Here is a 25,070-nt window from a genome sequence, read left to right on the forward strand (position 1 = left end):
CGTGCTACATTTCAGCCCTGCTACGGGCCTTTTCGGCTCCGTTCCCGCTCCTGGCCAGGCTCCAGGTATCCTCTGGAATTGCCACATGGGCTAGAAGCGGGCATTTGTGCCCGTAACTCAGTGGCAGACTGTCTGCTCTGCCCGCAGAAGAAGAGTTGGTTTTTATATGCCGACTTTCTCTACCACTTAAGGGAGACTTCAACCGGCTTACAATCACCTCCCCTTCCCCTCCCCACAACAGACATCCTGTGAGGTAGGCGGGACTGAGAGAGCTGTGACTAGCCCAAGGTCACCTAGCTGGCTTTGTGTGGAGGAGCGGGGAAACAAATCCAGTTCACCAGATTAGTCTCCGCCGCTCATGTGGAAGAGTGGGGAATCGAACCCGGTTCTCCAGATCAGAGTCCACTGCTCCAAACCACCACTGTTAACCACTACACCACGAAGGCCCCAGGCTCAGTTCCTGGCATTAAAAGGATCTCCAGTAGTAGCTGAGCTGGGAAAACTCAAGGGGAGGGGCCGTGGCTCAGTTTGTAGAGCATCTGCTTGGCATGCAGAAGGTCCCAGGTTCAATCCCTGGCATCTCCAGTTAAAGGGACTAGGGAAGTAGGTGATGTGAAAGACCCCTGCCTGAGACCCTGGAGAGCCGCTGCCAGTCTGAGTGGACAATACTGACTTTAATGGACCAAGGGTCTGGTTCAGTATAAGGCAGCCTCATGCGTTCATGTGGGTGAGTTCCAAAACTCCCCTGCCTAATGTGGGAAACCCACTGGTCACCAAAGCAGATACCGGACTCGAGGGACCGCCAAGGTGACTTTTGGCCCAGCTGCTTCATCCAACTGACCTGGTGTATGCTCTGCAAACGCCCCCCCCTCCCAAAAAACCTTGGCCCTCCCCCTAGCCTCCATATCCTGCCTACTCATTTCTATCCTTTGTTTCCAGCAATCTCCCTGGTCTGATAGCAAGGCCTCAAGAATGATGCTGATAGGGCAATCTTACTCTTACTCCTGTGCACCATCTTATTCTTTTGCCATAAAAGGCAACATACAGCTTGCTTGCACCACCTGTTGCGACAGGTAAGATCCCGACCTCCTTTTTTCTGTCCTTCACAGAGCTGAGAGATTACATGGTGGCAGTCTTTGGCTCAGTGGGGGGGGGGGGGAGAGACGCGCGTCCATGTTTATCTGCAAGTCGCTTCCTGGGGCCCTGTGACGGGAAAAGCAGGTTGCGCAAGGGGACGTGTGCCTCGGGGCTGCTCACATGCTGGTCCTGTTTTCACTTCTGCTGTTGTGCAAATAAAGAATTTTGTTCTTGGGGTCAGCAACCCCCCTTGTGGCCGGGCTGGCTCCTAAGCGGGCATCGCTCTGGGCGCGAGCTGGGGCAAGGGACCTTGCCCGCATCCCGTTCTCCATCTTTGCAGGGAACTTCCCCACAAAGTTCAGTCCTACTCTCAGCACATCAGTTTTCTTGGCGTGAAGCAAAAGAAAATACTTATTGCGTGAAGCAAAAGAAAAGACTTAACTGGAGCAGAAGGCAGCAGGAAGCATTTTAGTTTGGCACTGAAGAGGTGGGAGAAGCGAAGGAGGGCGCTGGCCTCGGGTCAGTGCAGACCTAAGAGCATGATTAAGAGACCCGGAGGGTGCTGGGAGATGACCCGCTCCCGACTGCCTTGAATCACGGTTAATGATAACCAGGGTTTGCCATTATCCAGTTGCCAACAACTGGTTAACCACAAATCCTGGCTTTGGGGGAGAGGGGGGAAAGGGAAGGCGGCTAACCAGGGTGCCCTTCAAGCCCTGCGGACAGCCAGACAGAGAAGAGAAGGTGCAAATTGGTTAACTGTTGATATCTTCGCAGGCTACTGCCGCGGGATTCACGGCTGGACCATTCACAGCCTCACAAAGAAGCTCCTGCATGAAGGTGAACGATCAGTAAACCCAATTACCAACTGGGCAGATGGTAAGAGGAATTGCTGCAGAAGCAAAGGCTCGCTTAAGGAGCATGGCTTCCGGCTTAACACCCTTTCATCGCCCTGCCATAAGCGATAAACACAGTGGCTAACGGATGGATTCCCTGCCCCAGACCTTGGGCGCACGCCGGTGGTTCTAACTCTATCCCATGCCATTTTATCCCACCCTTCCCTTGAAGAGCTCAGGGCCGGGTCTGTGGTTCTCCCTTCCCCATTTTTATCCCTCCGCAATCCCCCTGTGAGGTAGAGGAGGCAGAAAGAATGACTGGTCCAAGGTTGGCAAGCGAGCTTCGCGCCACGCAGCACAAGCGGTTCCGCCCCCCCCCCCAGGCAGCCCCCGTTGCCAAAGCGGTGCTCAGTTCCATAGCTGCAGAGAGGCTTGGCCTCTTTCTCTGCCGGCTACCGCTTACCTGCCACCTTGGGAGGTAGCGGCTTCCAAACCTCAGTGGCTCTGGTGACAGCCATAAGAGCATAAGAAAGGCCCTGCTGGATCAGACCGAGGCCCATCAAGTCCAGCAGTCTGTTCACACAGGGGCCAACCAGGTGCCTCTAGGAAGCCCACAAACAAGACAACTGCAGCAGCATTATCCTGCCTGTGTCCCACAGCACCTGATATAACCGGCCTGCTCCTCTGATCCTGAAGAGAATAGGGATGCCTCATGACTAGTATTCATGACTAGCTGGCTGATTCGTGGACGGGTTTGGGCAACCGGGGAATCCACGGGAGCATTCCAGTAAAAGGTGTGGGGCTTCTGGGAGAGACATTCAGCTGATAAGAACACCTTCCATCGCCAGCCTAGAGGCTGGCGTCCTTGGCTTCACAAGCTTTCAGTGAGCCAAATGCCTTCCTTATCTAGACAATTTCCTGCTACGATCTTCAGAAGGAAAAGATGAGTCAAACAAAGCAACTCCAGAAAAGGGCTTCGGGGCCATTCCGAGCACTAACACACGGAGCTATCAACACCTTTTTTGGGAGGGCGTTGCAGCAATTCCACCCTGCAGGGAGTGGTGGCAATTCAGCTCTTTTGCAAACTGACCACTCCCCACCTTTTGGGCCTGGTGCTGAGCTCTTTCCAGCCCATTTTATGACTCTGTCCTTTGTCTGCAAAGGGGAAACCGGCAAGGCAGGTCATAGAAGGCAAGGGGGGGGGAGAGGGAGAAGCCACTCACAAGCAGCATGCTCCGCAAAACAGGAACCAGGGCTACTTCCTCAAAGTTCACGGCCTTTGTCCTCGCAGAACTGGTTCTCATTTCCATTTTGGGATGCAAAGCAGAGGCGAGCGACCACCGCCAGCTTCTCCCCATACATGGGCATGAGGTTTGCACGCTTGCGATGGAAGACGCTAACCCCCGCCCAAGATTCTAGACCTCATGGGGGCATCACGGTTACATGAGACTGACCCGTGGCACTGTGTCCATCTCCTGGCATGCCGGAGTCTCTCTCTCTGAACGGGGAGCCTCCCTCAGCATTGCGAACGGTCCTGGCCAGAATGTTCTCTTGTTCTAACAACGCCCTGTACACGGACACCTCGCTCACCAGGAAAAAAAAGGCTAGGAGAGAACTCAGAACACCGTTTGGGTGCCAGGAAACGCCCCAGCCACGAAGTTCTTCCACCTGTGTTATGAAGTGGTACAGTCCTTTCCAGGAGCCCCGTGGCGCAGAGTGGTCAGCTGCAGTACTGTAGTCCAAGCTCTGCTCACGACCTGAGTTCCATCCCGACGGAAGTTGGTTTCAGGTAGCTGTCTCAAAGTTGACTCTGCCTTCCATCCTCCCGAGGTCGGTAAAATGAGGACCCAGCTTGCTGGGGGTAAAGGGAAAAGGACTGGGGAAGGCGCGGCAAACCACCCCGTAAACAAAGTCTGCCTAGGAAAGGTCAGGATGGGACGTCACCCCATGGGTCAGGAATGACCCGGTGCTTGCACAGGGGGACTACCTTTACCTTTTTACAGTCCTTTCCAACTGAATGTGTCTGCACATCTGGGCTATTGCCATGCAGAGAGAACTCGTCAAATGGACCAGCAAGAAAGGATGTCTCAAAACAGAAGAACGACCTATTGTGCATTGTTTTGGCAAGTTGTTTCGAGACTGACCTTGTATATCCCCCACTAGTCATGGGCACTCTCTGTCGCCAGCTGGACCTTCTAAAGTACATGACCAGATTTCTCAGCATCCCTCCCTCCACCCAAAAAGAAGAAGAAGAAGAAAGAAACAGAGGAAAAGAGGGCGGATGACCACACAATACTTTGCCTCCGCTCCATGAGTGAGCGGTGCACAAAGAACACCTGTGCACTATACAATCTCAGTTTTCAGGAATGCTAGGCCAGTAATACTTTTCTATATGAACTGGCTAGGATTTAAGGGGAAAAGAAGATAGAAAAACACTGGAACGCTGGGACTTAAGGGCATGCAAAGAGACAGGAAGAAGAAGAGTTGGTTTTTATATGCCGACTTTCTCTACCACTTAAGGGAGACTCAAACCGGCTTACAATCACCTTCCCTTCCCCTCCCCACAACAGAGGTAGGTGGGGCTGAGAGAGCTGTGACTAGCCCAAGGTCACCCAGCTGGCTTCCTGTGTAGGAGTGGGGAAACCAACCTGGTTCACCAGATTAGCCTCTGCCGCTCATGTGGAGGAGTGGGGACTCTAACCCGGTTCTCCAGGTCAGAGTCCACCGCTCCAAACCACTGCACCATACTGGCTCCCAAGGAATGGGCTTTGCAGTTTCATTTGGGAACGATCATGTTTAGCTGTGCTGGGCAAACTGAAAGAAACAAACGTCTGGCAGACTGACACCTTTCCAAATCCATTGAGTTGATTTAGGAGGGTGTACCTCTGCTTAGGACGACATTGTTAATGGACTTGCATTTGGTCAGAATGGCTTCGCTTTGTCCACGTTTCCACCCCGAGCCAAGAGAAACCACTTCGCCTCCTGGAGACACACCCAGTCTTAGGCAAACGCTTGGGAGGGTGACCCGTCCCATCTTGCGGGATTGGACACCCCATGGGCAAAAAAAAAAGTCAAATAGCATCACACCCACCCCGTCCTTAACTGAACCGCTCTTATGCAATCCTCTTTTAAAATAAAGAGGGAGCGTACTTTAAAAAAAAACACATTTTCATTGAATCATCCACAACCAGTAACACAGAAAACAAGGGGGTTTGGAGTCCACTGCTCCAAACCACCGCTCTCAACCACTACCCCACGATGGCTCTCTTAACAGGGCGTTAAGGAGCTGCTTCGACGAGCCCTGTAGTGCTGAGTGTTAAGCTGCAGTACTGCAGTCAAAAGCTCTGCTCATGACCTGAGTTCGATCCCGACGGAAGTCTGTTTCAGGTAGCCGGCTCAGGGTTGACTCAGCCTTCCATCCTTTTGAGGTCGGTCAAAGGAGTACCCAGCTTGCTGGGGGTAAAGGGAAGAGGACTGGGGAAGGCACTGGCAAACTTCCCCGTAAACAAAGTCTGCCTAGTAAACGTCGGGATGTGACGTCACCCCATGGGTCAGGAATGACCCGGTGCTTGCACAGGGGACCTTTACTTTTAAGGAGCTGCTTAAGCCCTTTTGGCGATGGACAACCATCCCCCAGGGCCAGCCACCAAGGAAGACATCAGGGGTACAGATTACCCAAAGACAACTTCTACTAGTCACTGTTAGCCGCCAGTGGGGTGGGGGGTGGGGAAGGAGGGCGTGAAGGGGAAAAAACTTTATATTTGAGCTTCAGTAGCCCCTTTCGGCAGCCTGCAGAGACGCCTTTCCAGATGTGCACGACAGCTTTTCCGGTTGCAGCCTACACGCTTCCCATAAAACAAAAATTGGGGAGCGCATTGGAGTCAAACAATGGCACAGGGCACAGACGCCGCAACGACAGGCAGACGTCAAGGTGTCGGGGCACCCAATCTACCAGGGCAGCTAAGTTCCTCTGCATACCCCACCTCCAATTTACGGCCGGCGTCCTCCTGGAGTCCATTAAACTGCCGTTTTCCCAGCTGACTTCGCTCGGTTTTGACCTCATTCTGAAAAAAGTGGCAGCCCTACTGGCTGGGGCCCCCGTCGCATTCCATTAAGACACCCTCTCAGCACATGGAAACATCTGCTCTGTTTACATGGGGGGGGCACCAGAGAAAAGCCATTTACTCCCCCCCTCCCTAGTCCAAGCCCCTCTCCCCCTGCCGCAGAGCTGGGAATCCCAGCTAGGGGGGCCCAGGCACTGCCGTGGGGACGCCGCAAGAGAGGTCCGGAACCATTCACCAATGCTTCTTTGGCCTCACCTACTCACAGAAGACCACGGCCCAGTATTTCTCAAATTCAGCTCTCCCCCAACATCGTAGATCCTTTATGTTGGCTAGGCTGAACACATTTCCATCAGCTCTAATTAGTGGCAGATATAAGAAAATACCATGCCAGAAAGGCTTTCTAGCTGCCATCTTAAAGAGCCAGATTCAGTCCATCACATCCTTCTGCGCTGTCCACTCTATACTCAACAGCATTCAAGATTAATTAATCCTCATCCACAAGCCCGAGAAAACTCAGTAGGCATGAGAACTAAATTGTTATAAAGATAAACGAGAGAGAGAGAACGGCAAATGCGATCTTGGGCTGCATCAACAGAAGTATAGTGTCCAGATCACGCGAAGTGCTGGTATCGCTTTACTCTGCTCTGGTTAGATCTCACCTAGAGTACCGCGTTCAGTTTTGGGCACCGCAATTTAAGAAGGATGTAGACAAGCTGGAGCGTGTCCAGAGGACAGCAACAAAGATGGGGAGGAGTCTGGAGACCAAGTCCTATGAGGAAGGGTTGAAGGAGCTGGGTATGTTTAGCCTGAAGAGGAGATGACTGAGAGGGGAGATGATAACCATCTTCAAGTACTTGAAGGGCTGCCATATGGAGGAGGATGCCGAGATGTTTTCTGTTGCCTCAGAAGGTCGGACCAGAACCAATGGGTTGAAATTAAATCAAAAGAGATTCCGTCTAGACATTAGGAAAGATTTTCTAACTGTTAGAACGGTTTCTCAGTGGAACAGGCTTCCTCAGGAGGTGGTAAGCTCTCCTTCCCTGGAGGTTTTTAAGAAGAGGCTAGATGGCTATCTGTCAGCCATGCTGATTCTGTGACCTTAGGCAGATGATGAGAGGGAAAGAGCTACTCTGACACGGCTTCTACCCAAGGACCTGCGGGCCAGCTCTGATCCCGACCTAGTAGAAGCTTTAGTCAGGAGGGATTTCAGAGGGAGATTAGAGAGACGGCTGAATAACAAGTAATAATGAAGCTCAAGACTATGCATTTTCCAGAACTTAACAGAGATCGAGGATTCCTGTCTCATTACCATGCCTACTAAAGGTAAAGGTCCCCTGTGCAAGCACCGGGTCATTCCTGACCCATGGGGTGACGTCACATCCCGACGTTTACTAGGCAGACTTTTATTTACGGGGTGGTTTGCCAGCGCCTTCCCCGGTCCTCTTCCTTTTACCCCCAGCAAGCTGGGTGCTCATTTTACCGACCTCGGAAGGATGGAAGGCTGAGTCAACCTTGAGCCGGCTACCTGAAACCGACTTCCGTCGGGATTGAACTCAGGTCATGAGTACAGCTTGGACTGCAGTACTGCAGCTTACCACTCTGCGCCACGGGGCTCTTACCTACTCTGGCCTACTACTCCTCTGCATATCACACCTAGTCACACCTGCTCATGTCATTTACTTGCTTTTGACATTTACATTGCTGTTGTGTGTCGAATTCACTCGTCCCTACTTGAGGACGGATGGAATCACCTTCTAGCTGTTATCTGAAGAGGTGAGTTGTAGCTCATGGAAGCTCACACCCTGCCAGAAATTCTGTTAGGTCTTTAAGGTGCTACTGGATTCTTGCTCTTTGCTACACTAACAAGGTTAGCTTAATCGATCCAAAAAATAAAATAAGATTCCCCGTCACACCGGAGGTCAGCTCCTGCTTCCTGTTCTGAATGGGTCCCACAAAGGCCTCAAAGAAACCACCATGGCCTATTATGGTTGTATTCCCAAAGGCAGAATCCTCCTCTCTGTGAATGGGATGGCTATATATGGCAGGAGCCTGGAGTGGGGTGGGGAGAGCTTCACCTCCCAAACTTGCAGGGCCTATTTTTATACCCAGTGGTTTGAGAATTCCTGTTTTTGGAGACTCGGAGCGGTATGCGCAACCACAAGTCCCTGTGAGGAAGGCGGGAGGAAGAGCTCCTCTGGAGGAGGAATCTGCTCTCTTGGGGGCAGAGGTGCCTTCAGAAGCCGGGGAGGGAGACCCAGCAGATCTCCGGGCAGCCCTCTGGCGCCATTTTACTACCCCCAAGAGCCCCTCGACGACAGCCCTTCTGCCCCCGGGTCCCTACGGTCCATTTATCTCTCTGGCAATAAAAGCCATTCTCGAAACCCCTTCTGCAAAACTCTACATCCGTTGTCACCTTCCCCCTCCCAAATAAAATTCTGCACCCAAAGATGCATAATTTGCACAGGTGGTTCTGGCGGCGGAGGGGGGTTTTCTTTGGGAAGGAGGCATGACTTGGCTGGAAGTGCGCCCATCGACAGCTTAACGTGGCCAGCTTTGGAGCGGTCGCATCTCGAGCCAGCCAGCCCTCGTCCCTCTCTTCCGCAGGCCCTGCCGGCAACCTGCCTGCAAGGAAGCTGGCCTTCTCCCAAGCCCAATCGAGTTACGCCTGCTATATTGGCCCCCACTCCTCGCTGCCTTTCCTCCTTTGCCCTCCCCCCCAGCGCCGGGAGCACCGAGACAGCGGCCCACCCGTTCCCACTGCCCTTTTATGGGAGAAAAATGAAAACCGGCCTGCCCGGGAGCCACAGAGAAAGAGAGAGCCTGCGGATGGGGAAGCGCACCATTCGTTGAGCTCCTGGCAAGAAATCAGTGGAGCGTGCTTGCCCGTTCAGAGGGATGGAGGGTTGCACCGGCCTTCGTCAGGAAAGGGAGGAGGGGAGAGAAAGTCTGGGAGTTGAAAGCTTCGCACCCAGAGCTCTGTTGGACAGCTGCCCAGAGAACCTTCCCTGCCAGCTGGCTAGGTCAGCGGATTCTTAAATGGATTCTTGGTGTGCGGGGGGAGAAAAACAACCACCGCGGGCATCAGGGTCAGAACACCAGCACATTTCTGCTTCCTGTGTGACTGGCGGGGGGGGGGGCAACACATCGAGGGCCCGAGACTATGGGATGGCCGTCACCGGTGGGGAGCAGGTGTTACACAGAGGTGGGATTGCCAGCTGAGGTCAGCACGGGGCTCCCCCGTACGTTCGTCCTGCTGAAAATGATCGGGGGACTGGAGCAATGGCCCTATGAGGAGCGGTTAAAATGCTTAGGGCTGTTTAGCTTGGAAAGAAGGCGGCTAAGGGGAGACATGACAGAGGTCTATAAAATTATGCATGGCGTGGAGAGAGTGGACGGGGAGAAACTTTTCTCCCTCTCTCATAATACCAGAACGCGGGGTCACCTGCTGAAGCTGGAGGGTGAGAGATTCAAAACTGATAAAAGGAAGTATTTCTTCAGACAGCGCATAGTTCAGTTGTGGAACTCCCTGCCCCAGGATGTGGTGATGGCTGCCAACTTGGAAGGTTTTAAGAGGGGGTCGGGCATGTTCAGGGAGGAGAGGGCTATTCATGGCTACTGGTCAAAATGGATACTAGTCATAATGCACACCTATTCTCTCCAGGATCAGAGGAGCAGGCCTATTATATTAGGTGCTGTGGAACACAGGCAGGATGGTGCTGCTGCAGTTGTCTTGTTGGTGGGCTTCCTAGAGGCACCTGGTTGGCCACTGTGTGAACGGACTGATGGGCCTTGGTCTGATCCAGCAGGGCCTTTCTTTTGTCCTTATGTATGTGTGTAAAGTGCCGTCAAGTTGCAGCCAACTTACGGGGTTTTCGAGGCAAAAGACTAACAGCGGTGGTTTGCCAGTGCCTTCCTCTGCTCAGCAACCCTGGTATTCCTTGGTGGTTTCCCATCCAAATACTAACCAGGGCTGACCCTGCTTGGCTTCCCTCCCTCATTCCATCTAGACATTAGGAAGGATTTTCTAACAGTCAGAGCGGTTCCTCAGTGGAACAGGCTTCCTCGGGAGGTGGTGAGCTCTCCTTCCCTGGAGGTTTTTAAGCAGAGGCTAGATGGCCATCTGTCAACAATGCTGATTCTATGACCTTGGGCAGATCATGAGAGGGAGGGCATCTTGGCCACCTTCTGGGCATTGAGTAGGGGTCACTGGGGGATTGGGGGGTAGTTGTGAGTTTCCTGCATTGTGCAGGGGGTCAGACTAGATGAACCTAGCAGTCCCTTCCAACTCTATGATTCTATGATCCCTGCCACCTCCCATTAAAGGCTCTCCGGCTGCGGGGAAAGATCCTTCTTAGCTTGAGACCGGAGAGAGCTACGGCCAGTCACAGGAGGGTGATGGGGAGCTTGAGACCCTGAGAATCTCTGCACCACCTGTTCAGAGACCAAACTGTTTTGTAGGAAAGCAGGATTTACATATAATCCCTGGATGCTTTACACCTGAAAGTTCGCTCTGCACGGGAGGCGCCGAGAAGCAGAAGCGCCAGCCCTCCGGCATTCTACGCTGTCATGCTTCTGCCCCTCGCCTCCTCCCCTGGCAACCCGGAGGAACGCTGGCTCTCTGAGATGGGCTGTCGTCATGACGACGGTATCCCGGCACGTTCTCTCTCCCCCACCCCAATCTCTCAGCTTCGCTGGGAAGCACCGCAGTGCTCTGTGCTGAGACTGCAAAGAGGGCCGGGGCCGCCTTTCCCCCTGCCTGGCAATAGATGGAAGTTTATAGCGTCACTGGCGCAGAATCTGCAGCCGTCAGCAAGTCGAGCTTCAGTGGTGCAGGCAGGAGCGGCGCGAGCGGATTGTCTGGCATGTTGGGGGGGGGAAGGCGAGCCCCCGACGGCACCCACGAAGGCTGACAGCTCAGGGGAAAAGAAAACAAGCCTGTAATCACATTAACGGCTGAAGAAGAGATGCGGATTTCAAGGGGAGGGAAAACATGTCACTATTTCCTTAAGAACAAGGCCCATTTATTCTTGCTCTCCACTACCGAAAGCACACAGCCGCATACCCTCCGGCAAATTTACAAGCCAGGCATTAAAAGGCTGCAAATTGGCCCCCTTGCTGGCATTTGGAGATACACTGCCCCTGAACATGGAGGTTCAATTCTCTCTTTCATGATTTTGACACAGAAGCTGTAGGAAGGATCGAGGTGCTGAAAAGTGCCAGTTCAACATGCCCACGTGGTCGCACCCTCTACGCCGTTGGCACGGGCTAGATCAACTCCCCGTGACGGCCACGGCAAGAGCACATCCTGCCTCCCGCACGCTGAGACCAGGGGACCCCCTCTGCCATTCCAGCTTTTTTCAGCTAGGTCGTCCAACAGCTCCGCTGTTAGATTCATTATTAAGGGTACCAGAGAAATACGTACCACGATTTTGCAACACAAGAACGTGGGGGGTCTTGCAATTCCCATGACCAAAGACCACCTACGCCCCTTAAAGTTAACCTGGTACGACAATGGACCCTCTTTCAGTTTGCCAAAGACGCACAAGAATAAAGCTATCTTGCACGGCTTCCAGAATTTTTGGCGGAAAAGAAGTTCTTCTCAATGCCGAGTTACGGCAACCCCTGATGGGGTTTTTAAGGCAAGAGATGTTCGGAGGTGGTCTGCCGTTGCCTGCCTCCGCGTCTTGACCCCGGTCGTCCTTGGAGGTTGCCCATCCAAATGCTAACCGGGGCCGACCCTGCTTAGCTTCTGAGATCTGTTGAGATCAGGCTAGCCTGGGGGCTACCCAAGTCAGGGCTTCAAGAAACCAGCCCGTAAAGTGGGGGGGGGGGTGGCGGCTGCTGCCACCGGGAAGGCTGTGATCACTAACAGGTGACCACGGGCTGGCCTCCACTGGTGTAAGGGGCACAAATCAGGAGAGGCTGTCCTTCGAGTCTGCGGATCCTAGGGGCAAGGAGGATTTGAAAAGTGAAAACTAAATAGCATCCAGGAATGAACTCTGGGAGCAAAACCCCTGCTCCCAACCAAGAGGCGTGCTGCTGAATTCTGGACTGGCTGCAGGTTGCCAAGTCACCTTCAAGGGAGGCCCCACACAAAGCGTGTTACGGTAGTCTAACCTGGAAGTTACACAAAGCGACCTATTACAGTTTTAGCACATACAATCGTTTGCAGCTGATGTATTAAGCGCACGTTACCCCCCCGCATCCACCAACAAATGATATCGGACCTCTCGACTGCCACTTTGGGGTTCTGGCTTTACGAAATCCCGTCCGGACGAGTCTGAACCCCTGACACCCATAGCGGGCCATTTATGCACGGGGAGGTTTTCGCCTTGGATTCGCCGCTCTCTAGATGCACCATTTTTCCCCCATCCGAATTCTCAGAACTCTGCATGGGGGTTTATTTTTTGAGTTTTGAGAATCCGGATGGGGGGGGGGGGGAATGTGCATCTAGATAGCGGCGAATCCAAGGCGAAAACCTCCCAGTCATCAATGGCCATGGAACTTGGTTCACTTTTTAAAATAAGCGGTCCCGACTGTGGATGAGCCGACGGCGCCACCTAGTGGCTCTCTGGCTCCAAAACCTCACAGGCGCACCCTCGAAATTACCACCCAGAAAAACACACACACACACACCCAGAATTGCATTACTAAACGCCGTCTCGCTGGGCGGATAAAGCCGAGACTGTCCTGAAACACCCCAAAAGGGCAAGGGTCTCATTCATTCATTCTAATTTATTGCGGTCCTTGACCAGTATTAATCTAGGGCCTGCTCTTCAAACTAGCGTCCCAAAAGGCAGCAGGGAGACGTCGCGCCTCTTGACGCCCCGGCCCCTTTTTTTACCTTTCGGCAGCGAGGGTTGGGGCAGCTGAACCGCTTCACCTCCTTGTCCAGCAGGGCCGGGAAGTTGCAGTAGGGACACCTGCGGAGAGAGACCGGGCAGAGATCAGAGCACTGGGTGCCGGGTGGGGTTCGCCGGAAACTCCCCCCACCCCACCCCCGCCCTCCTGATCTTGTTTCCAGCCCCCCACACTTCAAAAGGAAGACTCCAAAAGCAGCCCAGGAGAAAGGCGAATGAACAGAACATTGCATGCTGCAAGTTGATGAATGCTGGGGGGGGGGGGGGGGAGGCACAAATTCTTCCGACACACCTTCCTTTCCCCCCCAAGCCTCATCCCCACCTAATGCCCATTCAGAATGTGCCCCCCTCCCCAAATATCAGGGGAAGGGAGGGTAGTTAGACGGCTTTGGATTGCTGGAAACTTTCACTCAGACCCCACCCCACCCCCCAATGCAAAGGAACAAACACACAGAGAAACGAACACTCGGGAGTTTGCTCAGAAGCGATAATTGGAAACACTGCTTCCTAAAACCCCACACAAGGAACGTTTTGGCTGACTAGCCCCCCCCCCCCCACCAAAAAGAAACACAGACTGGCGCTATTACTACCTACCGAAAGAGACTCAACTGCCAGATGCTGCGGTTTCTCAAGAAGATGATGAAAAAGAAGAGTTGGTTTTTATATGCCGACTTTCTCTACCACTTAAGGGAGAAACAAACTGGCTTGTGATCGCCTTCCCCTCCCCCTCCCTACAATAGACACCCTGTGAGGTAGGTAGGGCTGAGAGAGCTCTAAGAGCTGTGACTAGCTCAAGGTCACCCACCTGGCTTCATGTGGAGGAGTAGGGAATCAAACCGGGTTCTCCAGATCCGAGTCCACTGCTCCTTACCACTGCTCTTAACCGCTACACCACACTGGTCTTCCAGAGGCACGCACACACACAGAGGAGCAAGGACTGGCTGCAGCCTCCCGCCGCACACAGACGCATGTGCGGTGACCCAAAGTGGCCAATCCCCTCCGAGCCCCAAGATTCGGGCCAAGCAGCTGCCCCCTTACCTGACGAGCTCATCAGCACAGGCAGCGGCCACTTCCTCTTCAGCTTTCCGCTCGTAGTATTTGCGAAGGATATCCTCGGGAAGGACCTTCTCAAGCTCGCTGGTCGGGAACGAGCACGTGCAGCTCCCTTCCATGCAACTGAGCTCCGACTGCGTGCAGAGGAAAGGGGTGGGGTGGGGGACAGAGATCGCGGGAAGTCAAGCGTCACACTTGTTTTGGGCATCACCTGGATATCCGCACCCCGTGGCTCAGTGGCAGAGCATCTGCTCGACATGCAGAAGATCCCAGGTTCAATCCCTGGCATCTCCAGTTAAAGGGACTTGGAAGGTAGGTGATTTGAAAGACCTCTTGCCCGAGACCCTGGAGACCCATGGAGAGGGGCTGTGGCTCAGTTTGTAGAGCATCTGCTTGGCATGCAGAAGGTCCCATGTTCAGTCCTCGGCATCTCCAGTTAAAGGGACTAGGCAAGCAGGTGATGTGAAAGACCTCAGCCTGAGACCCTAGACTGCCGCAGGTCTGAGTAGACAATACTGACTTTGATGGACCCAGGGTCTGGTTCAGTATAAGGCAGCTTCATGTGTGTTTTCCCTGATGGGGACCCAAAGCGGTTGACGACCCCATTGCCCCCTCCTCTGTTTCAACCTCACAACGACCCTGGGAGGCAGGCTGGGAGAGCCACCCTTTCTCAGGCCCTAAGGTCAGCTAATGAGTTTCCGTGGCAGAGCAGGGATTCGAACCTGGGCTTCGCAGATCTTAATAAAACCATGCTGGTTTGGTATTGTACGTTCTCATTTGCAATGCTGTCCTATCTTTAGATGATGATGGGTAGCCGTATTAGTCTGCCTGCAGCAGTAGAAAAGAGCAAGAGTCCAGTAGCACCTTAAAGACTAATACAATTTCTGGCAGGGTGCGAGCTTTCGTGAGTCACAGCTCACTTCTTCAGGTACTTCTTCAGTGAGTAGTGGCTCACGAAAGCTCGCGCCCTGCCAGAAATTGTGTTCGTCTTTAAGGTGCTAATGGACTCTTGCTCTTTTCTACTGCTGCCGTCTTTAGGTCACCCTCCCCAACTACTCTTCAAATGAGAGGTCAAGATGGAATATTTTTTTATTCTTTTACAGAGGACCAAAGGCAAAGCTGTGCCCGGAACATCCCTAAATCACCACATGGCTACCTAGATGGACTTGAACTTCGGGGACAAACACCCTCTTCTTCTCTCCCAAATGTTCCCAAGCCCCACTGACTGGAACGGGCAAGACTGCCCGGTGCACTCGGCCCAATCGCGGAAGCCGTGGAATGCAACAAGAATCTGTGTGTGTGTGTGTGTGTGTGTGATAAAATTACAGCTGTGACAACTGTAGAAAGAGAGAAACTCGTTTTCTGCACAAAAGATTGATGCTGCTGCTGCTGGATTGCAAGAAGCGGCTGGGGCAGAAGAACCCAAGTGAAGGAACCGGACGGGGAACGAGCTGTGATAGCACATCTGCTGGACTTAGAAGAAGAAGAAGAGTTGGGTTTTTATATGCTGACTTTCTCTACCACTTAAAGGAGACTCAAACCGGCTTACAAGCACCTTCCCCTCCCCACAACAGACACGCTGTGAGGTAGGTAGGGCTGAGAGAACTCTAAGAGAGTCGTGACTAGCCCAAGGTCACCCAGCTGGCTTTGTGTGGAGGAGCGGGGAATCAAACCCGGTTCCACATGAATCAAACCCAGTTCTCCAGATCAGAGTCCATTGCTCCAAACCACTGCTTTTAACCACTACACCATGCTGACTGCGGTTGTGCCGAGGGCGCCAGGCAGTCTTGCCCAGTTCCGGCCAGTGGGGCTTGGGAACATTTGGAAGAGAAGAAGAGGGTGTTTGTCCCAGGAGTGATGACTCAGGGGCCTCCAGGGGCACAGCTCCGCCTTTGCTCCTCCCTACAAAAGCCTCGACGAATTCTTCCCGAGACTACGACACCTCCGACTTCCTTTTGTTCCCTGCACCCCCCGGGGGGGGGCCCTCCTCACCTTCCCCGAGCCGAAGACGGCCTCCTGCGCATACTTGATCAGGCACTCTTTGCAGAACAAGTGGCCGTCGGCACACTGCGTCAGCTCCTCGAAGGCAAACTCCCCGTAGCAGCACCGGCACTCAATCATCTGGCCGTCCTGCCGAATCAAAGTGTCCCCCCGCACACACACAGATTAATCCGGTGTCGGCATGGTAGGGGAGAAGCTTCTCTTGGGGGGCAAACGAGCTCACTTACTTTTTGATACTGCTCCTCATTCATCTGCAGGGCAAGGAGGAAGTCCGCGTGCTGAAAAGAGACAGAGACGCACGCGGCGGGTCAAAGAGATGCCTCAAATGAACACACGCGTGAAGGTGGCTTATGCGGAATCAAACCCTTGGTCCATCGAGGTCAGTATTGTCCCCTCAGACTGGCAGCAGCTCTCCAGGGTCTCAGGTGGAGGTCTTTCCCTTCACTTTAACCGGAGATGCCGGGGATTGAACATGGGACCTTCTGCATGCCAAGCAAAGGCTCTTCCACTGAGCCACGGCCCCTCCTTGCGCAAGCAGCAGATACATGCCCACTTGGAACATTTATACTGGGAAAATGTCTACACAACGCTGGTGTGCGGGCAGCCGCTGAGTCTACTGGGAGAGGGGGCACCACCGACTTGCGGCCCGCCACTCACCTCGGCCATTTCTTTCACCTTCTGCTCGTAAAACTCTTGCTCGAGCTGCACCGCCGGCAGGAGGGCGAGCTGGTCGTAGCTCCTCCAGTGCCGCCTCTTGTTCTCCAAGAAGAACATGCGCTTCTCTATCTTCGTGTCGCCTGGAGCGTCCGGCGCAAAAGGAGCCGCCCGCACAAAGCAAATGGACACGCGACGGTGAGGAGGGAAACAGCAGGGAAAGCTCCCGGTTCCCCTTTTCCTTGCTCGCCCTCTGCGACCCCAGTCACCCTCGCCATCCCAAGTCCAGGCACGGGCCTCATCTCGGTGACCCCAACAGGAGGGGGGAAAGGGTCCTAAAAGGTAAAGGTCCCCAGTGCAAGCACCGGGTCATTCGTGACCCATGGGGTGACATCACATCTCGACAATTCCTAGTCGGCGCCACGGGGATCTAAAAGGGTCCTAACCGCTCCCCATTTCAAGAGGCAAACTCTGCAATGTGCACTTAAAAATGCTGCACGTGAAAGCCCCCTTTCGGATGCTACAATCGCATGTGATAAGAGATGCAGGGGTGTTACAGTGTCGCTCTGCACCCAACCATGGGCTACGCTCGACCCCTGAGCCACAGGCCACAGCAACCTGAGCGGCAAATGACAGAAACCCGTTCCAGGCACCAATCCCCCTGAGCCATTCTATTCTCCGATGCGGGCTGCTCAGCCCTGCTCCCCGCCGTCTCCACACCTCGGCCTGACTGTCCCGCATCGCTCCGCTTTTGGCATGGCGGCCATTCCCCAGGAGGCAGGGGAGACGACAGCCGCCCTCCATGGCCCCCACCTGCCACCTCTCCTCCCCGCCAACTCACCTTGCTCGAATTTGAAGTCAATGTAGGAGTACTGGTTCATCTCTTTCCTCTTCTTCCGCTTCCCGCTGACTTCGCGGGACAGCTCCTGCCATTTCTTGATGGCGTCGGAAAAGGCCTGAGGGGAGCAAAAAATGCACAGGTGGAAGATGGGTGGGCGGAAGCGAGCATACACCTCCGGAGCGTGACTTGTGATAGCAAAGGTGCCCTTGTTAGCCCTATGGAGACTCTCCCCCTCATCTGCATGTGAACACAGGAAGCTGCCTCATACTGAATCAGTCCCTCAGTCCATCAACGTCAGTATTGTCTACTCAAACCGGCAGCGGCTCTCTGGGGTCTCAGGCTGAGGTCTTTCACATCACCTACTTGCCTGGTCCCTTTAACTGGAGATGCCGGGGATTGAACCTGGGACCTTCTGCATGCCAATCAGATGCTCTACCACGGAGCCACGGCCCCTCCCTATCAGTATTGTCTACTCAGACCGGCAGCGGCTCTCCAGGGTCTCAGGCAGAGGTCTTTCACATCACCTACTTGCCTAGTCCCTTTAACTGGAGATGCCGGGGATTGAACCTGGGACCTTTCTGCATGCCGAGCAGATGCTCTACCACTGAGCCACAGCCCCTTCCTTCTTTCCCCACTGCATGAATTGTCTGCCTTTGAGTTTGACAGGAGCTTATGACAGGCCCTGGGTTCTGGGAAACCCCGGGATGGAATTGTTGCAATTGTCCAGGAGGCAAGGGGGGGGCAGGCAGCCATGGGAGAGATCATGCCCAGGCTGCGGGGTACAAAACTAGCTCAAGAAAAAGGACCTGATCCTTCCCTGATAAAGGTCTCATGCATCCCTAGAAGTAATGGGTTTAGAAACCCGATGTGATTTTTAATCGTGATCCTCTACCTACGTTTCATTATCGCTGTCTCATTGACACCGTAAGCCACCTTGAGTTTCGCAAGGCAATAAAGTGGCTAATAACACGTTTTAAACAAAAGTGGCCACTTCTAAGCCCCTTGCTGTTAAATAGACAGTTCCGCCTTCACGTTTTTGTCAGGAGAAGGGGAGGAAAAAAGTGTGATACAAATGCAACAAACAGAAGAGTTCTAAAACAGATAGTTTCTTATGGGCAGTGTGTGTGTGTGTGTTAAGGGCCGTCAAGTCGCTTCCGACTCAAGGCGACCCCATGAATCAATGAACCACACGGTTTGCCCGCTTATACTTATTATTTGACAACTCCTCGTCTTTCTAGAGCCTTCTGTTAGCTAGACTGAATGCTGACCCCTCTATGGTCATGTAGGGCAGAATTTTGACTATACCATACCCAGACAGGACCTGTCCTTGCTCTTCTGGCTCTATTGATTCATAAGCTCACGCCCTCTTGGAACGCCGCTTTTACGAGGGACTTCGATCACATAATATCTCTCCCCTTTTAACATATAAATCTAACGCCTCTGTGTCTGACATAATGCCTTTTTTATTAAGTGACAGGGATCCCAAGGCTACATTGTCAGTGGCAAGATTTATTTCAGTCCTTATATCCCTCAAACATTAGATCTAAAATCACGCTGCTCAGGATCAATGGATCAAGGCGCTTCTAAGGGATAAAGGACTCTTTCCAACACTGAGAAAGTCCCCCGGAAAAAAAAGAGAGAGGTGGGATATAAAGAAAGAAAGGACGGGAACAGGAAAGGGAAGGACCTTGCGGGTGATTGCATAGTGTCCTTTCAGCTCGTGCAGCGCCCACTTGATGTCCTGGCTGCTCAGCATCTTGAAGTCGGCCATGAGGAGATCGGCAGCTTGGACGAAGCAACGCTGGTCCAGCGGGGCAAGCTTGGAGAAGTTAAAGTAGTCGACTTTAGGCACCTGGAGGGAGGGGAAAGGGGGAGAGCCGGCGTCAGCAGCGTGGATTGAACAACTGGAGAAAGCGGATCGCGAACGTGTTTATCCCACTCTTCCTCCTAGGAGAGTCAACACCCGTGCACTGTCCAACCCCCCCCCCCACTCCTCTAGCACCCCTTTTATCCTTGTGTCAAGTCAAAGAGAGGGGCCCTGCCCAAATTTTTGCGGCCCAGAGAAGATTCGAACTCGGGTTCCCCCCTAATCCCAACATTTCAGCCACTTTACTATGTTTGCTCCCAGAAGGGGAAGGGCAGTCAAGAGGGCTGAGGAGTCCTTTAGTTATTGTTCCTGACAAGGTTGGCCAGAGGATCCACTGGGAGAGCGGCAGATTTAATTATCAGCGGGACGGAACGATATCCAGCAAGGTCAGAGGCAAAAATGGGGAGCCGGGGTGGGGGTGGGGGAGGGAAAACTGTGCCGTGCCTGAAAACTGTGCTCACTCACCTTGGTCTCCTCTTGGCTGGAGAGGAGGCTGCTGTTGGGATTTAAAACCACTCTGCCTTCCTTCTTTGGATAATCTGGATTCTCCAGAAGAAAATTACAAAGGCTGAAAGCGAGGAGACGCAAGGAAGAAGAGTTGGTTTTTATCTCCTGCCTTTCCTCTACCTTTAAGGAGTCTCAACGTGGCTTACAATCGCCTTCCCTTTCCCTCCTCGCAACAGGCACCTTGGGACGTAGAGGTGGGGCTGAGAGAGCTGTGACTAGCCGAAGATCACACGAACACGTGAAGCTGCCTTATACTGAATCAGACCCCGCTTTTTGTGCAGTATTAAAACGCCAGTGATGAGATGTAAAATTATTTTACAGAATATTACTCTATTAACCGCCAACAACAGGCTAATAGAACCACTGCAACAAAATTATGCGTGCTTTCAGGGGGAGAACGTGAGGCTATGACGCCTCATGAAGCTGCCTTCTACTGAATCAGGCCCTCGGTCCATCAAAGTCAGTACTGTCCACTCAGACCGGCAGCAGCTCTCCAGGGTCTCAGGCGGAGGTCTTTCACAACACCTACTTGCCTGGTCCCTTTAACTGGAGGTACCAGGGATTGAACCTGGGCCCTTCTGCATGCCAAGCAGATGCTCTACCTCTGAGCCAGTGTTGCCAAAAGAATCAGAATCCCCCGCAATTCCAGGAAAGCACACGGGTGGCACTGATGGCCAGGTTCGTCGTTCCACCGTGCTATTCCCACTCTCCCCCCAACCTACGAATCATGAATGGGCTCCTGAAAGGGCCATAAAAGCTGGCGCACTTACATGTTCAAGTCACAGTAGTTCTTGCTTTGTATCAGCTCCTCGATGTATTCTCTTGTTATATCCGGAAACCTCGCTTCCTGCACGGGAGGGGAAGAAAAGCGCATGCGGAAGCCTCAACGTTTTGGGGCTGACAAGCGTTCTAAAAAAGGGGGGGATGACCACCCTTCAAGTGGTCACGGGGGGAAACTAAGAACGGGAGAGGTCATTATGGCACGACTTACATTGGTCTCCTCCTCTCCTCCATTTTATCCTCACAACCACCCTGGGAGGTAGGTCAGGCCGAGAGATTGCGGCTGGCCCTAGATCACCCAGCGAGCTTCCAGGGTGCGAATGGGGGGGGGGATTTGAACCCAGGTCTCCCAGATGTTAGTCCGACACCCTCAACAGTTGGTAAATTCAACATTATAAAGTCATAATAGCGTATCTTAGGGACAGTTATAAGAGGGAAACAAAACTGTACTATGTTCACCCAGTTAAAGCTGATTTTTTAAAAATATATTGTAGACTTCGTGTATGTATTTGTATTGCTTGAGTTTCTTTTTGTTACGTATTTTATGTTTGTCTGTATTTCTGTAGTTATGAGTACCCAGGTTGCTGGGGGTAAAAGGAAGACGACTGGGGAAGGCACTGACAAACAACCCCGTAAAACAAAGTCTGCCTAGGAAACGTTGGGCTGTGACATCACCCCATGGGTCAGGAATGACCCAGTGCTTGCACTGGGGACCTTTACCTTTAGTTATGAAATAAAAACCTAGTTAAAAAATAGTCCTGCTCCACAGCTTCTCTGCCCACCCCTAGTGGGCACGGCACCCTTTCCCAAGGACCCCTGCCTGATTAGTGGGGGCATTCGCACTGACCGTTTCCCTGATGAGCAGAGCAGAGAGGTCTTTGTTCAGCCACGGAGTGACCTGCTTGAGCATGTCGCCGGCACCCAGCTCGAGTGACCCTTGGACAGGAAACGCTGGGCCGGCCTGTTCATTCATCGCCGCAGGGTGCCCTCCCTTTTCCTCTGGCAGGTGAGCCAGCCGCGGCGAGGCAGGGCCTGGGATGCCGTCCTGCTGCGGTTCGGGCCGCGGGAAGGCGGGCCCAGGGATCTCCTCCTGGTACGCCCGGGGTAGCAGCCCCAGTTCAACTTCCAACTGCACTGGCCGGGGAGAAAGGCGGCCGCCTACGGAACAGGCCTCCTTGTCCGCCGGCTGGAAGTACGGGTGGTCCAGCCGCGCGTTCTCCCGGATGCATCGGCCGGTCCCCCCGAGGTCTGGCACCCCATCCCTCTGGTCCCGTCCTTCCTGGTCATCTACCAGGACCACTTCCTCCACATTAATGACCTCCTTCGCACCGGCACGTCTCGCAGCTCTCGTCCGAGCCACGCTGGGGCCCGGCTCAGGAAAGGTCCCATCCTCTTCCTTCGGCCGGGGGGGCTCCGGGGACTCCGGCAGCTCCAAGACCTCGTCCCCACTCTCTCGCCTGGCCAGCGCCACGCCGCTTGCCTTCACGCCATTTCGGCGGACGGGACGCAGCCGCGGGGAAGTGGCCATCTTCTGCCCCTCTGGAGGCCCTGCTGTCCCGACGCCTTTGAGGTCTCCTTCCCCCAACCTGTTCACCCCATGCCAGTGAGCGGCTGGCCGGATCACATTGGGGCGCAGAGGCTGACTGGCTGCAGTCTTAAAAGAGGATACAGACAGGAATTACCGAGCTGAAGCATCTCTTCTGATGGATGTCTCAAGTCTGAGCGAACATTTAATGCTCCATCTTAGTATAATGATAACAATAATACATTTTATTTATACCCCGCCCTCCCCTGGCGAGCCGGGCTTAGGCCAGCTAACACATGAAGACATGAAGCTGCCTTATAATGAATCAGACCCTTGGGCAATCCAAGTCAGTATTGTCTACTCAGATCAGCAGCGGCTGTCCAGGGTCTCAGGCAGAGGTCTTTCACATCACCTACTTGCCTGGTCCTTCCAACTGGAGATGCCAGGGATTGAACCTGGGACCTTCTGCATGCCAAGCAGATGCTCTACCACTGAGCCACCGCCGCTTCCCTAGTCAACATTGTCTACTTAGATAAGCAGTGGCTCTCCAGGGTCTCAGGCGGAGGTCTTTCACATCACCTACTTGCCTAGTCCCTTTAAGTGGAGATGCCGTGGACTGAACCTGGGACCTTTCTGCATGCCAAGCAGATGCTCTACAAACTGAGCCACGGCCCCTCCCCTTTAACGTCATGTGGGTATACAATACAAAATTTTAAAATACAACCTAAAACCATAATGAGACTAATGTATATTCAATACAGACTGCACCTAATAATGACTACACCTTAGGGAGCGGTGTTCTAACAAGGCGGCCGTGCACCAATACCCAACATTGATGACACTCAATCCTGGGGGCGGGGGAAGGATGGAGGCAGAAGAACCCAAGAATAGGGAGGACTCAAAAGGAAAAAGGAAGGTATGAGGAGGGTGAGGGAAAAGGAAGGGTGGGAAAGAAGAGAGGGAAATGGAAGGGGGGGAAATTAAGGTCCTACTGGACTTTTATCTTTTTGTTTTACTCAGATCTTATTCTGACACCCTAATTACTGCTCCCCATCAGCCCTTCGCCGCTCATTACAACACTTTCACCCATTCAAAGCCAAAAGTTACCCCCCCCCCCATAAGGAGACCAAGTCCTATGAGGAAAGGTTGAAGGAGCTGGGTATGTTTAGCCTGGAGAAGACGGAGAGGGGATATGATAACCATCTTCAAGGACTTGAGGGGCTGTCCCATAGAGGATGGTGCCGAGTTGTTTTCTGTTGCCCCAGAGGGTCGGACCAGAACCAACGGGTTGAAATTAAATCAAGAGAGTTTCTGTCTAGACATTAGGAAGAATTTTCTAACAGTTAGAGCGGTTCCTCAGTGGAACAGGCTTCCTCGGGAGGTGGTGAGCTCTCCTTCCCTGGAGGTTTTTAAGCAGAGGCTAGTTGGCCATCTGTCAGCAATGCTGATTCTATGACCTTAGGCAGATGATGAGAAGGAGGGCACCTTGGCCATTTTCTGGGCATGGAGTAGGGGTCACTGGGTTTTTTTGGGGGGAGGTTGTTGTGAAATCCCTGCATTGTGCAGGGGGTTGGACTAGATGACCCTGGTGGTCCCTTCCCCAACTCTATGATTCTATGATTCTGTGAAGGCAAAATGGAAGAGGGTGAACAGTATTACCTCCACCAAGATGACAGCGTCATCATCGTCTTCCTCCTCTTCCGACTGCCGGCGAACAGGAATCTCCAGCATCACTGGCAAGTCTTCGTCCGAGGAGTCCGAGAAGGTGATCAGATCCTCGTCTCTGTGGTTTATCCTGTCTGAAGGAAGGGAGGAAGGTTTATCTGCCAGCGACGGCTTTCCAGCAGGTCATAAATACGTATTCTTTAAGGTCCTGAGAGCTCCAGACGACGTTTCTCATGTTTGCATTGTACTAAGGGCCGGGCAGAAGAGAAGCTCGAGGGCACCGGCCCCCAACGCAACAGCACCATGAGCGTGCTCGCCAGGGCAACAGCTGCCAACAGCTGCACAGCTTTAACGCCGGGACGGCTCTGGTACCCTGGTCACTAAGAGGCCAGCAGACGGCGGCTGCTGACAGGACACGGTGGACTAGAGCCCACTTTGACAGATGCACGAAGCGTACCCTAAGGTGAGAAACGCTCGCGAATGGCTGTAGCGGGAAGCCGTTCTGTGGTCGCACCCCTCGCGCCACGTCAAAATCCCAAAGGTGCCCACGGGCTCAAAAATGTTGGGGGGGGACCCCCTGCTTTAGAGCAATGAACACACTGAATGAAAATGAGCCCACAATGACATCTCCCAAGGGGGGAAAGAGCTTTGACCGGCAGAGGCTAAGGCGTGCGCCTCATTCAAGGGGTTTTCCTGCCTCAAGCGAAGAAACGCACTCTGATAGATCCGCCTCGAACGCCACGACGGACAGAAAGGCGAAGACATCGCAAACGCGGCGGGAACGAGAAACGACGTCTTACCTTTCCCTCGGTGGCTCCGGAAACTGTTCAAATCGATCACTTCTTCATTGCCACTGCCCTCGGCCATGTTTGAAAAGCTACGCACACGAAAGCAAACCCCCAAGCATGTCACTCAGTCCTTCGAGAGCACCTGGAGACGAGAGATCAGACTGATCAGGCGTCTGGCGAGGGATACCTCCAGCTACCCCCGCAGCGAAGGCTCTGGAGAAAACTGGTCCACTGTTCACTTCCTGTCACCTTTGAAGAAGAGTTGGTTTTTATATGCCGACTTTCTCTATCACTTAAGGAAGAATCAACTCGGCTTACAATCACCTTCCCTTCCCCTCCCCACAACAGACACCCTGTGAGGTGGGTGGGGCTGAGAGAGCTGTGACTAGCCCAAGGTCACCCAGCCGGCTTCGTGTGTAGGAGTGACCTTGGCCAGCTGGGTGATCTTGGGCAAGTTACGGCTCTCTTAGAGCTCTCTCAGCCCCACCTCCCTCACAGGGTGTCTGTTGTGGGGAGGGGAAGGGAAGGTGACTGTAAGCCGGTTTGATTCTC

At 53.4% G+C, this 25,070-nt stretch overlaps 1 protein-coding gene across 1 annotated transcript in view; it reads right to left on the reverse strand.

Moving 5' to 3' along the window:
• RNF216 (ring finger protein 216) overlaps positions 1 to 24,597 on the reverse strand; it is a 38,695-nt gene extending 14,098 nt beyond the window's left edge. The window contains exons 1-12 of the mRNA XM_056866453.1: positions 24,531 to 24,597; positions 23,725 to 23,864; positions 21,388 to 22,194; positions 20,531 to 20,607; positions 19,719 to 19,821; positions 19,074 to 19,238; positions 17,387 to 17,501; positions 16,549 to 16,688; positions 16,119 to 16,169; positions 15,883 to 16,020; positions 13,876 to 14,024; positions 12,822 to 12,900 (exon numbers count right to left, since the gene is read on the reverse strand). Of these exons, the coding sequence (XP_056722431.1) occupies positions 12,822 to 12,900; positions 13,876 to 14,024; positions 15,883 to 16,020; positions 16,119 to 16,169; positions 16,549 to 16,688; positions 17,387 to 17,501; positions 19,074 to 19,238; positions 19,719 to 19,821; positions 20,531 to 20,607; positions 21,388 to 22,194; positions 23,725 to 23,864; positions 24,531 to 24,597 (2,031 nt within the window). The remainder of the gene's footprint in view (positions 1 to 12,821; positions 12,901 to 13,875; positions 14,025 to 15,882; positions 16,021 to 16,118; positions 16,170 to 16,548; positions 16,689 to 17,386; positions 17,502 to 19,073; positions 19,239 to 19,718; positions 19,822 to 20,530; positions 20,608 to 21,387; positions 22,195 to 23,724; positions 23,865 to 24,530) is intronic.
• Positions 24,598 to 25,070: the final 473 nt, after the last annotated feature.

The sequence above is a fragment of the Euleptes europaea genome, chromosome 21, assembly GCF_029931775.1.
Source record: "Euleptes europaea isolate rEulEur1 chromosome 21, rEulEur1.hap1, whole genome shotgun sequence".
Taxonomy (NCBI): domain Eukaryota; kingdom Metazoa; phylum Chordata; class Lepidosauria; order Squamata; family Sphaerodactylidae; genus Euleptes; species Euleptes europaea.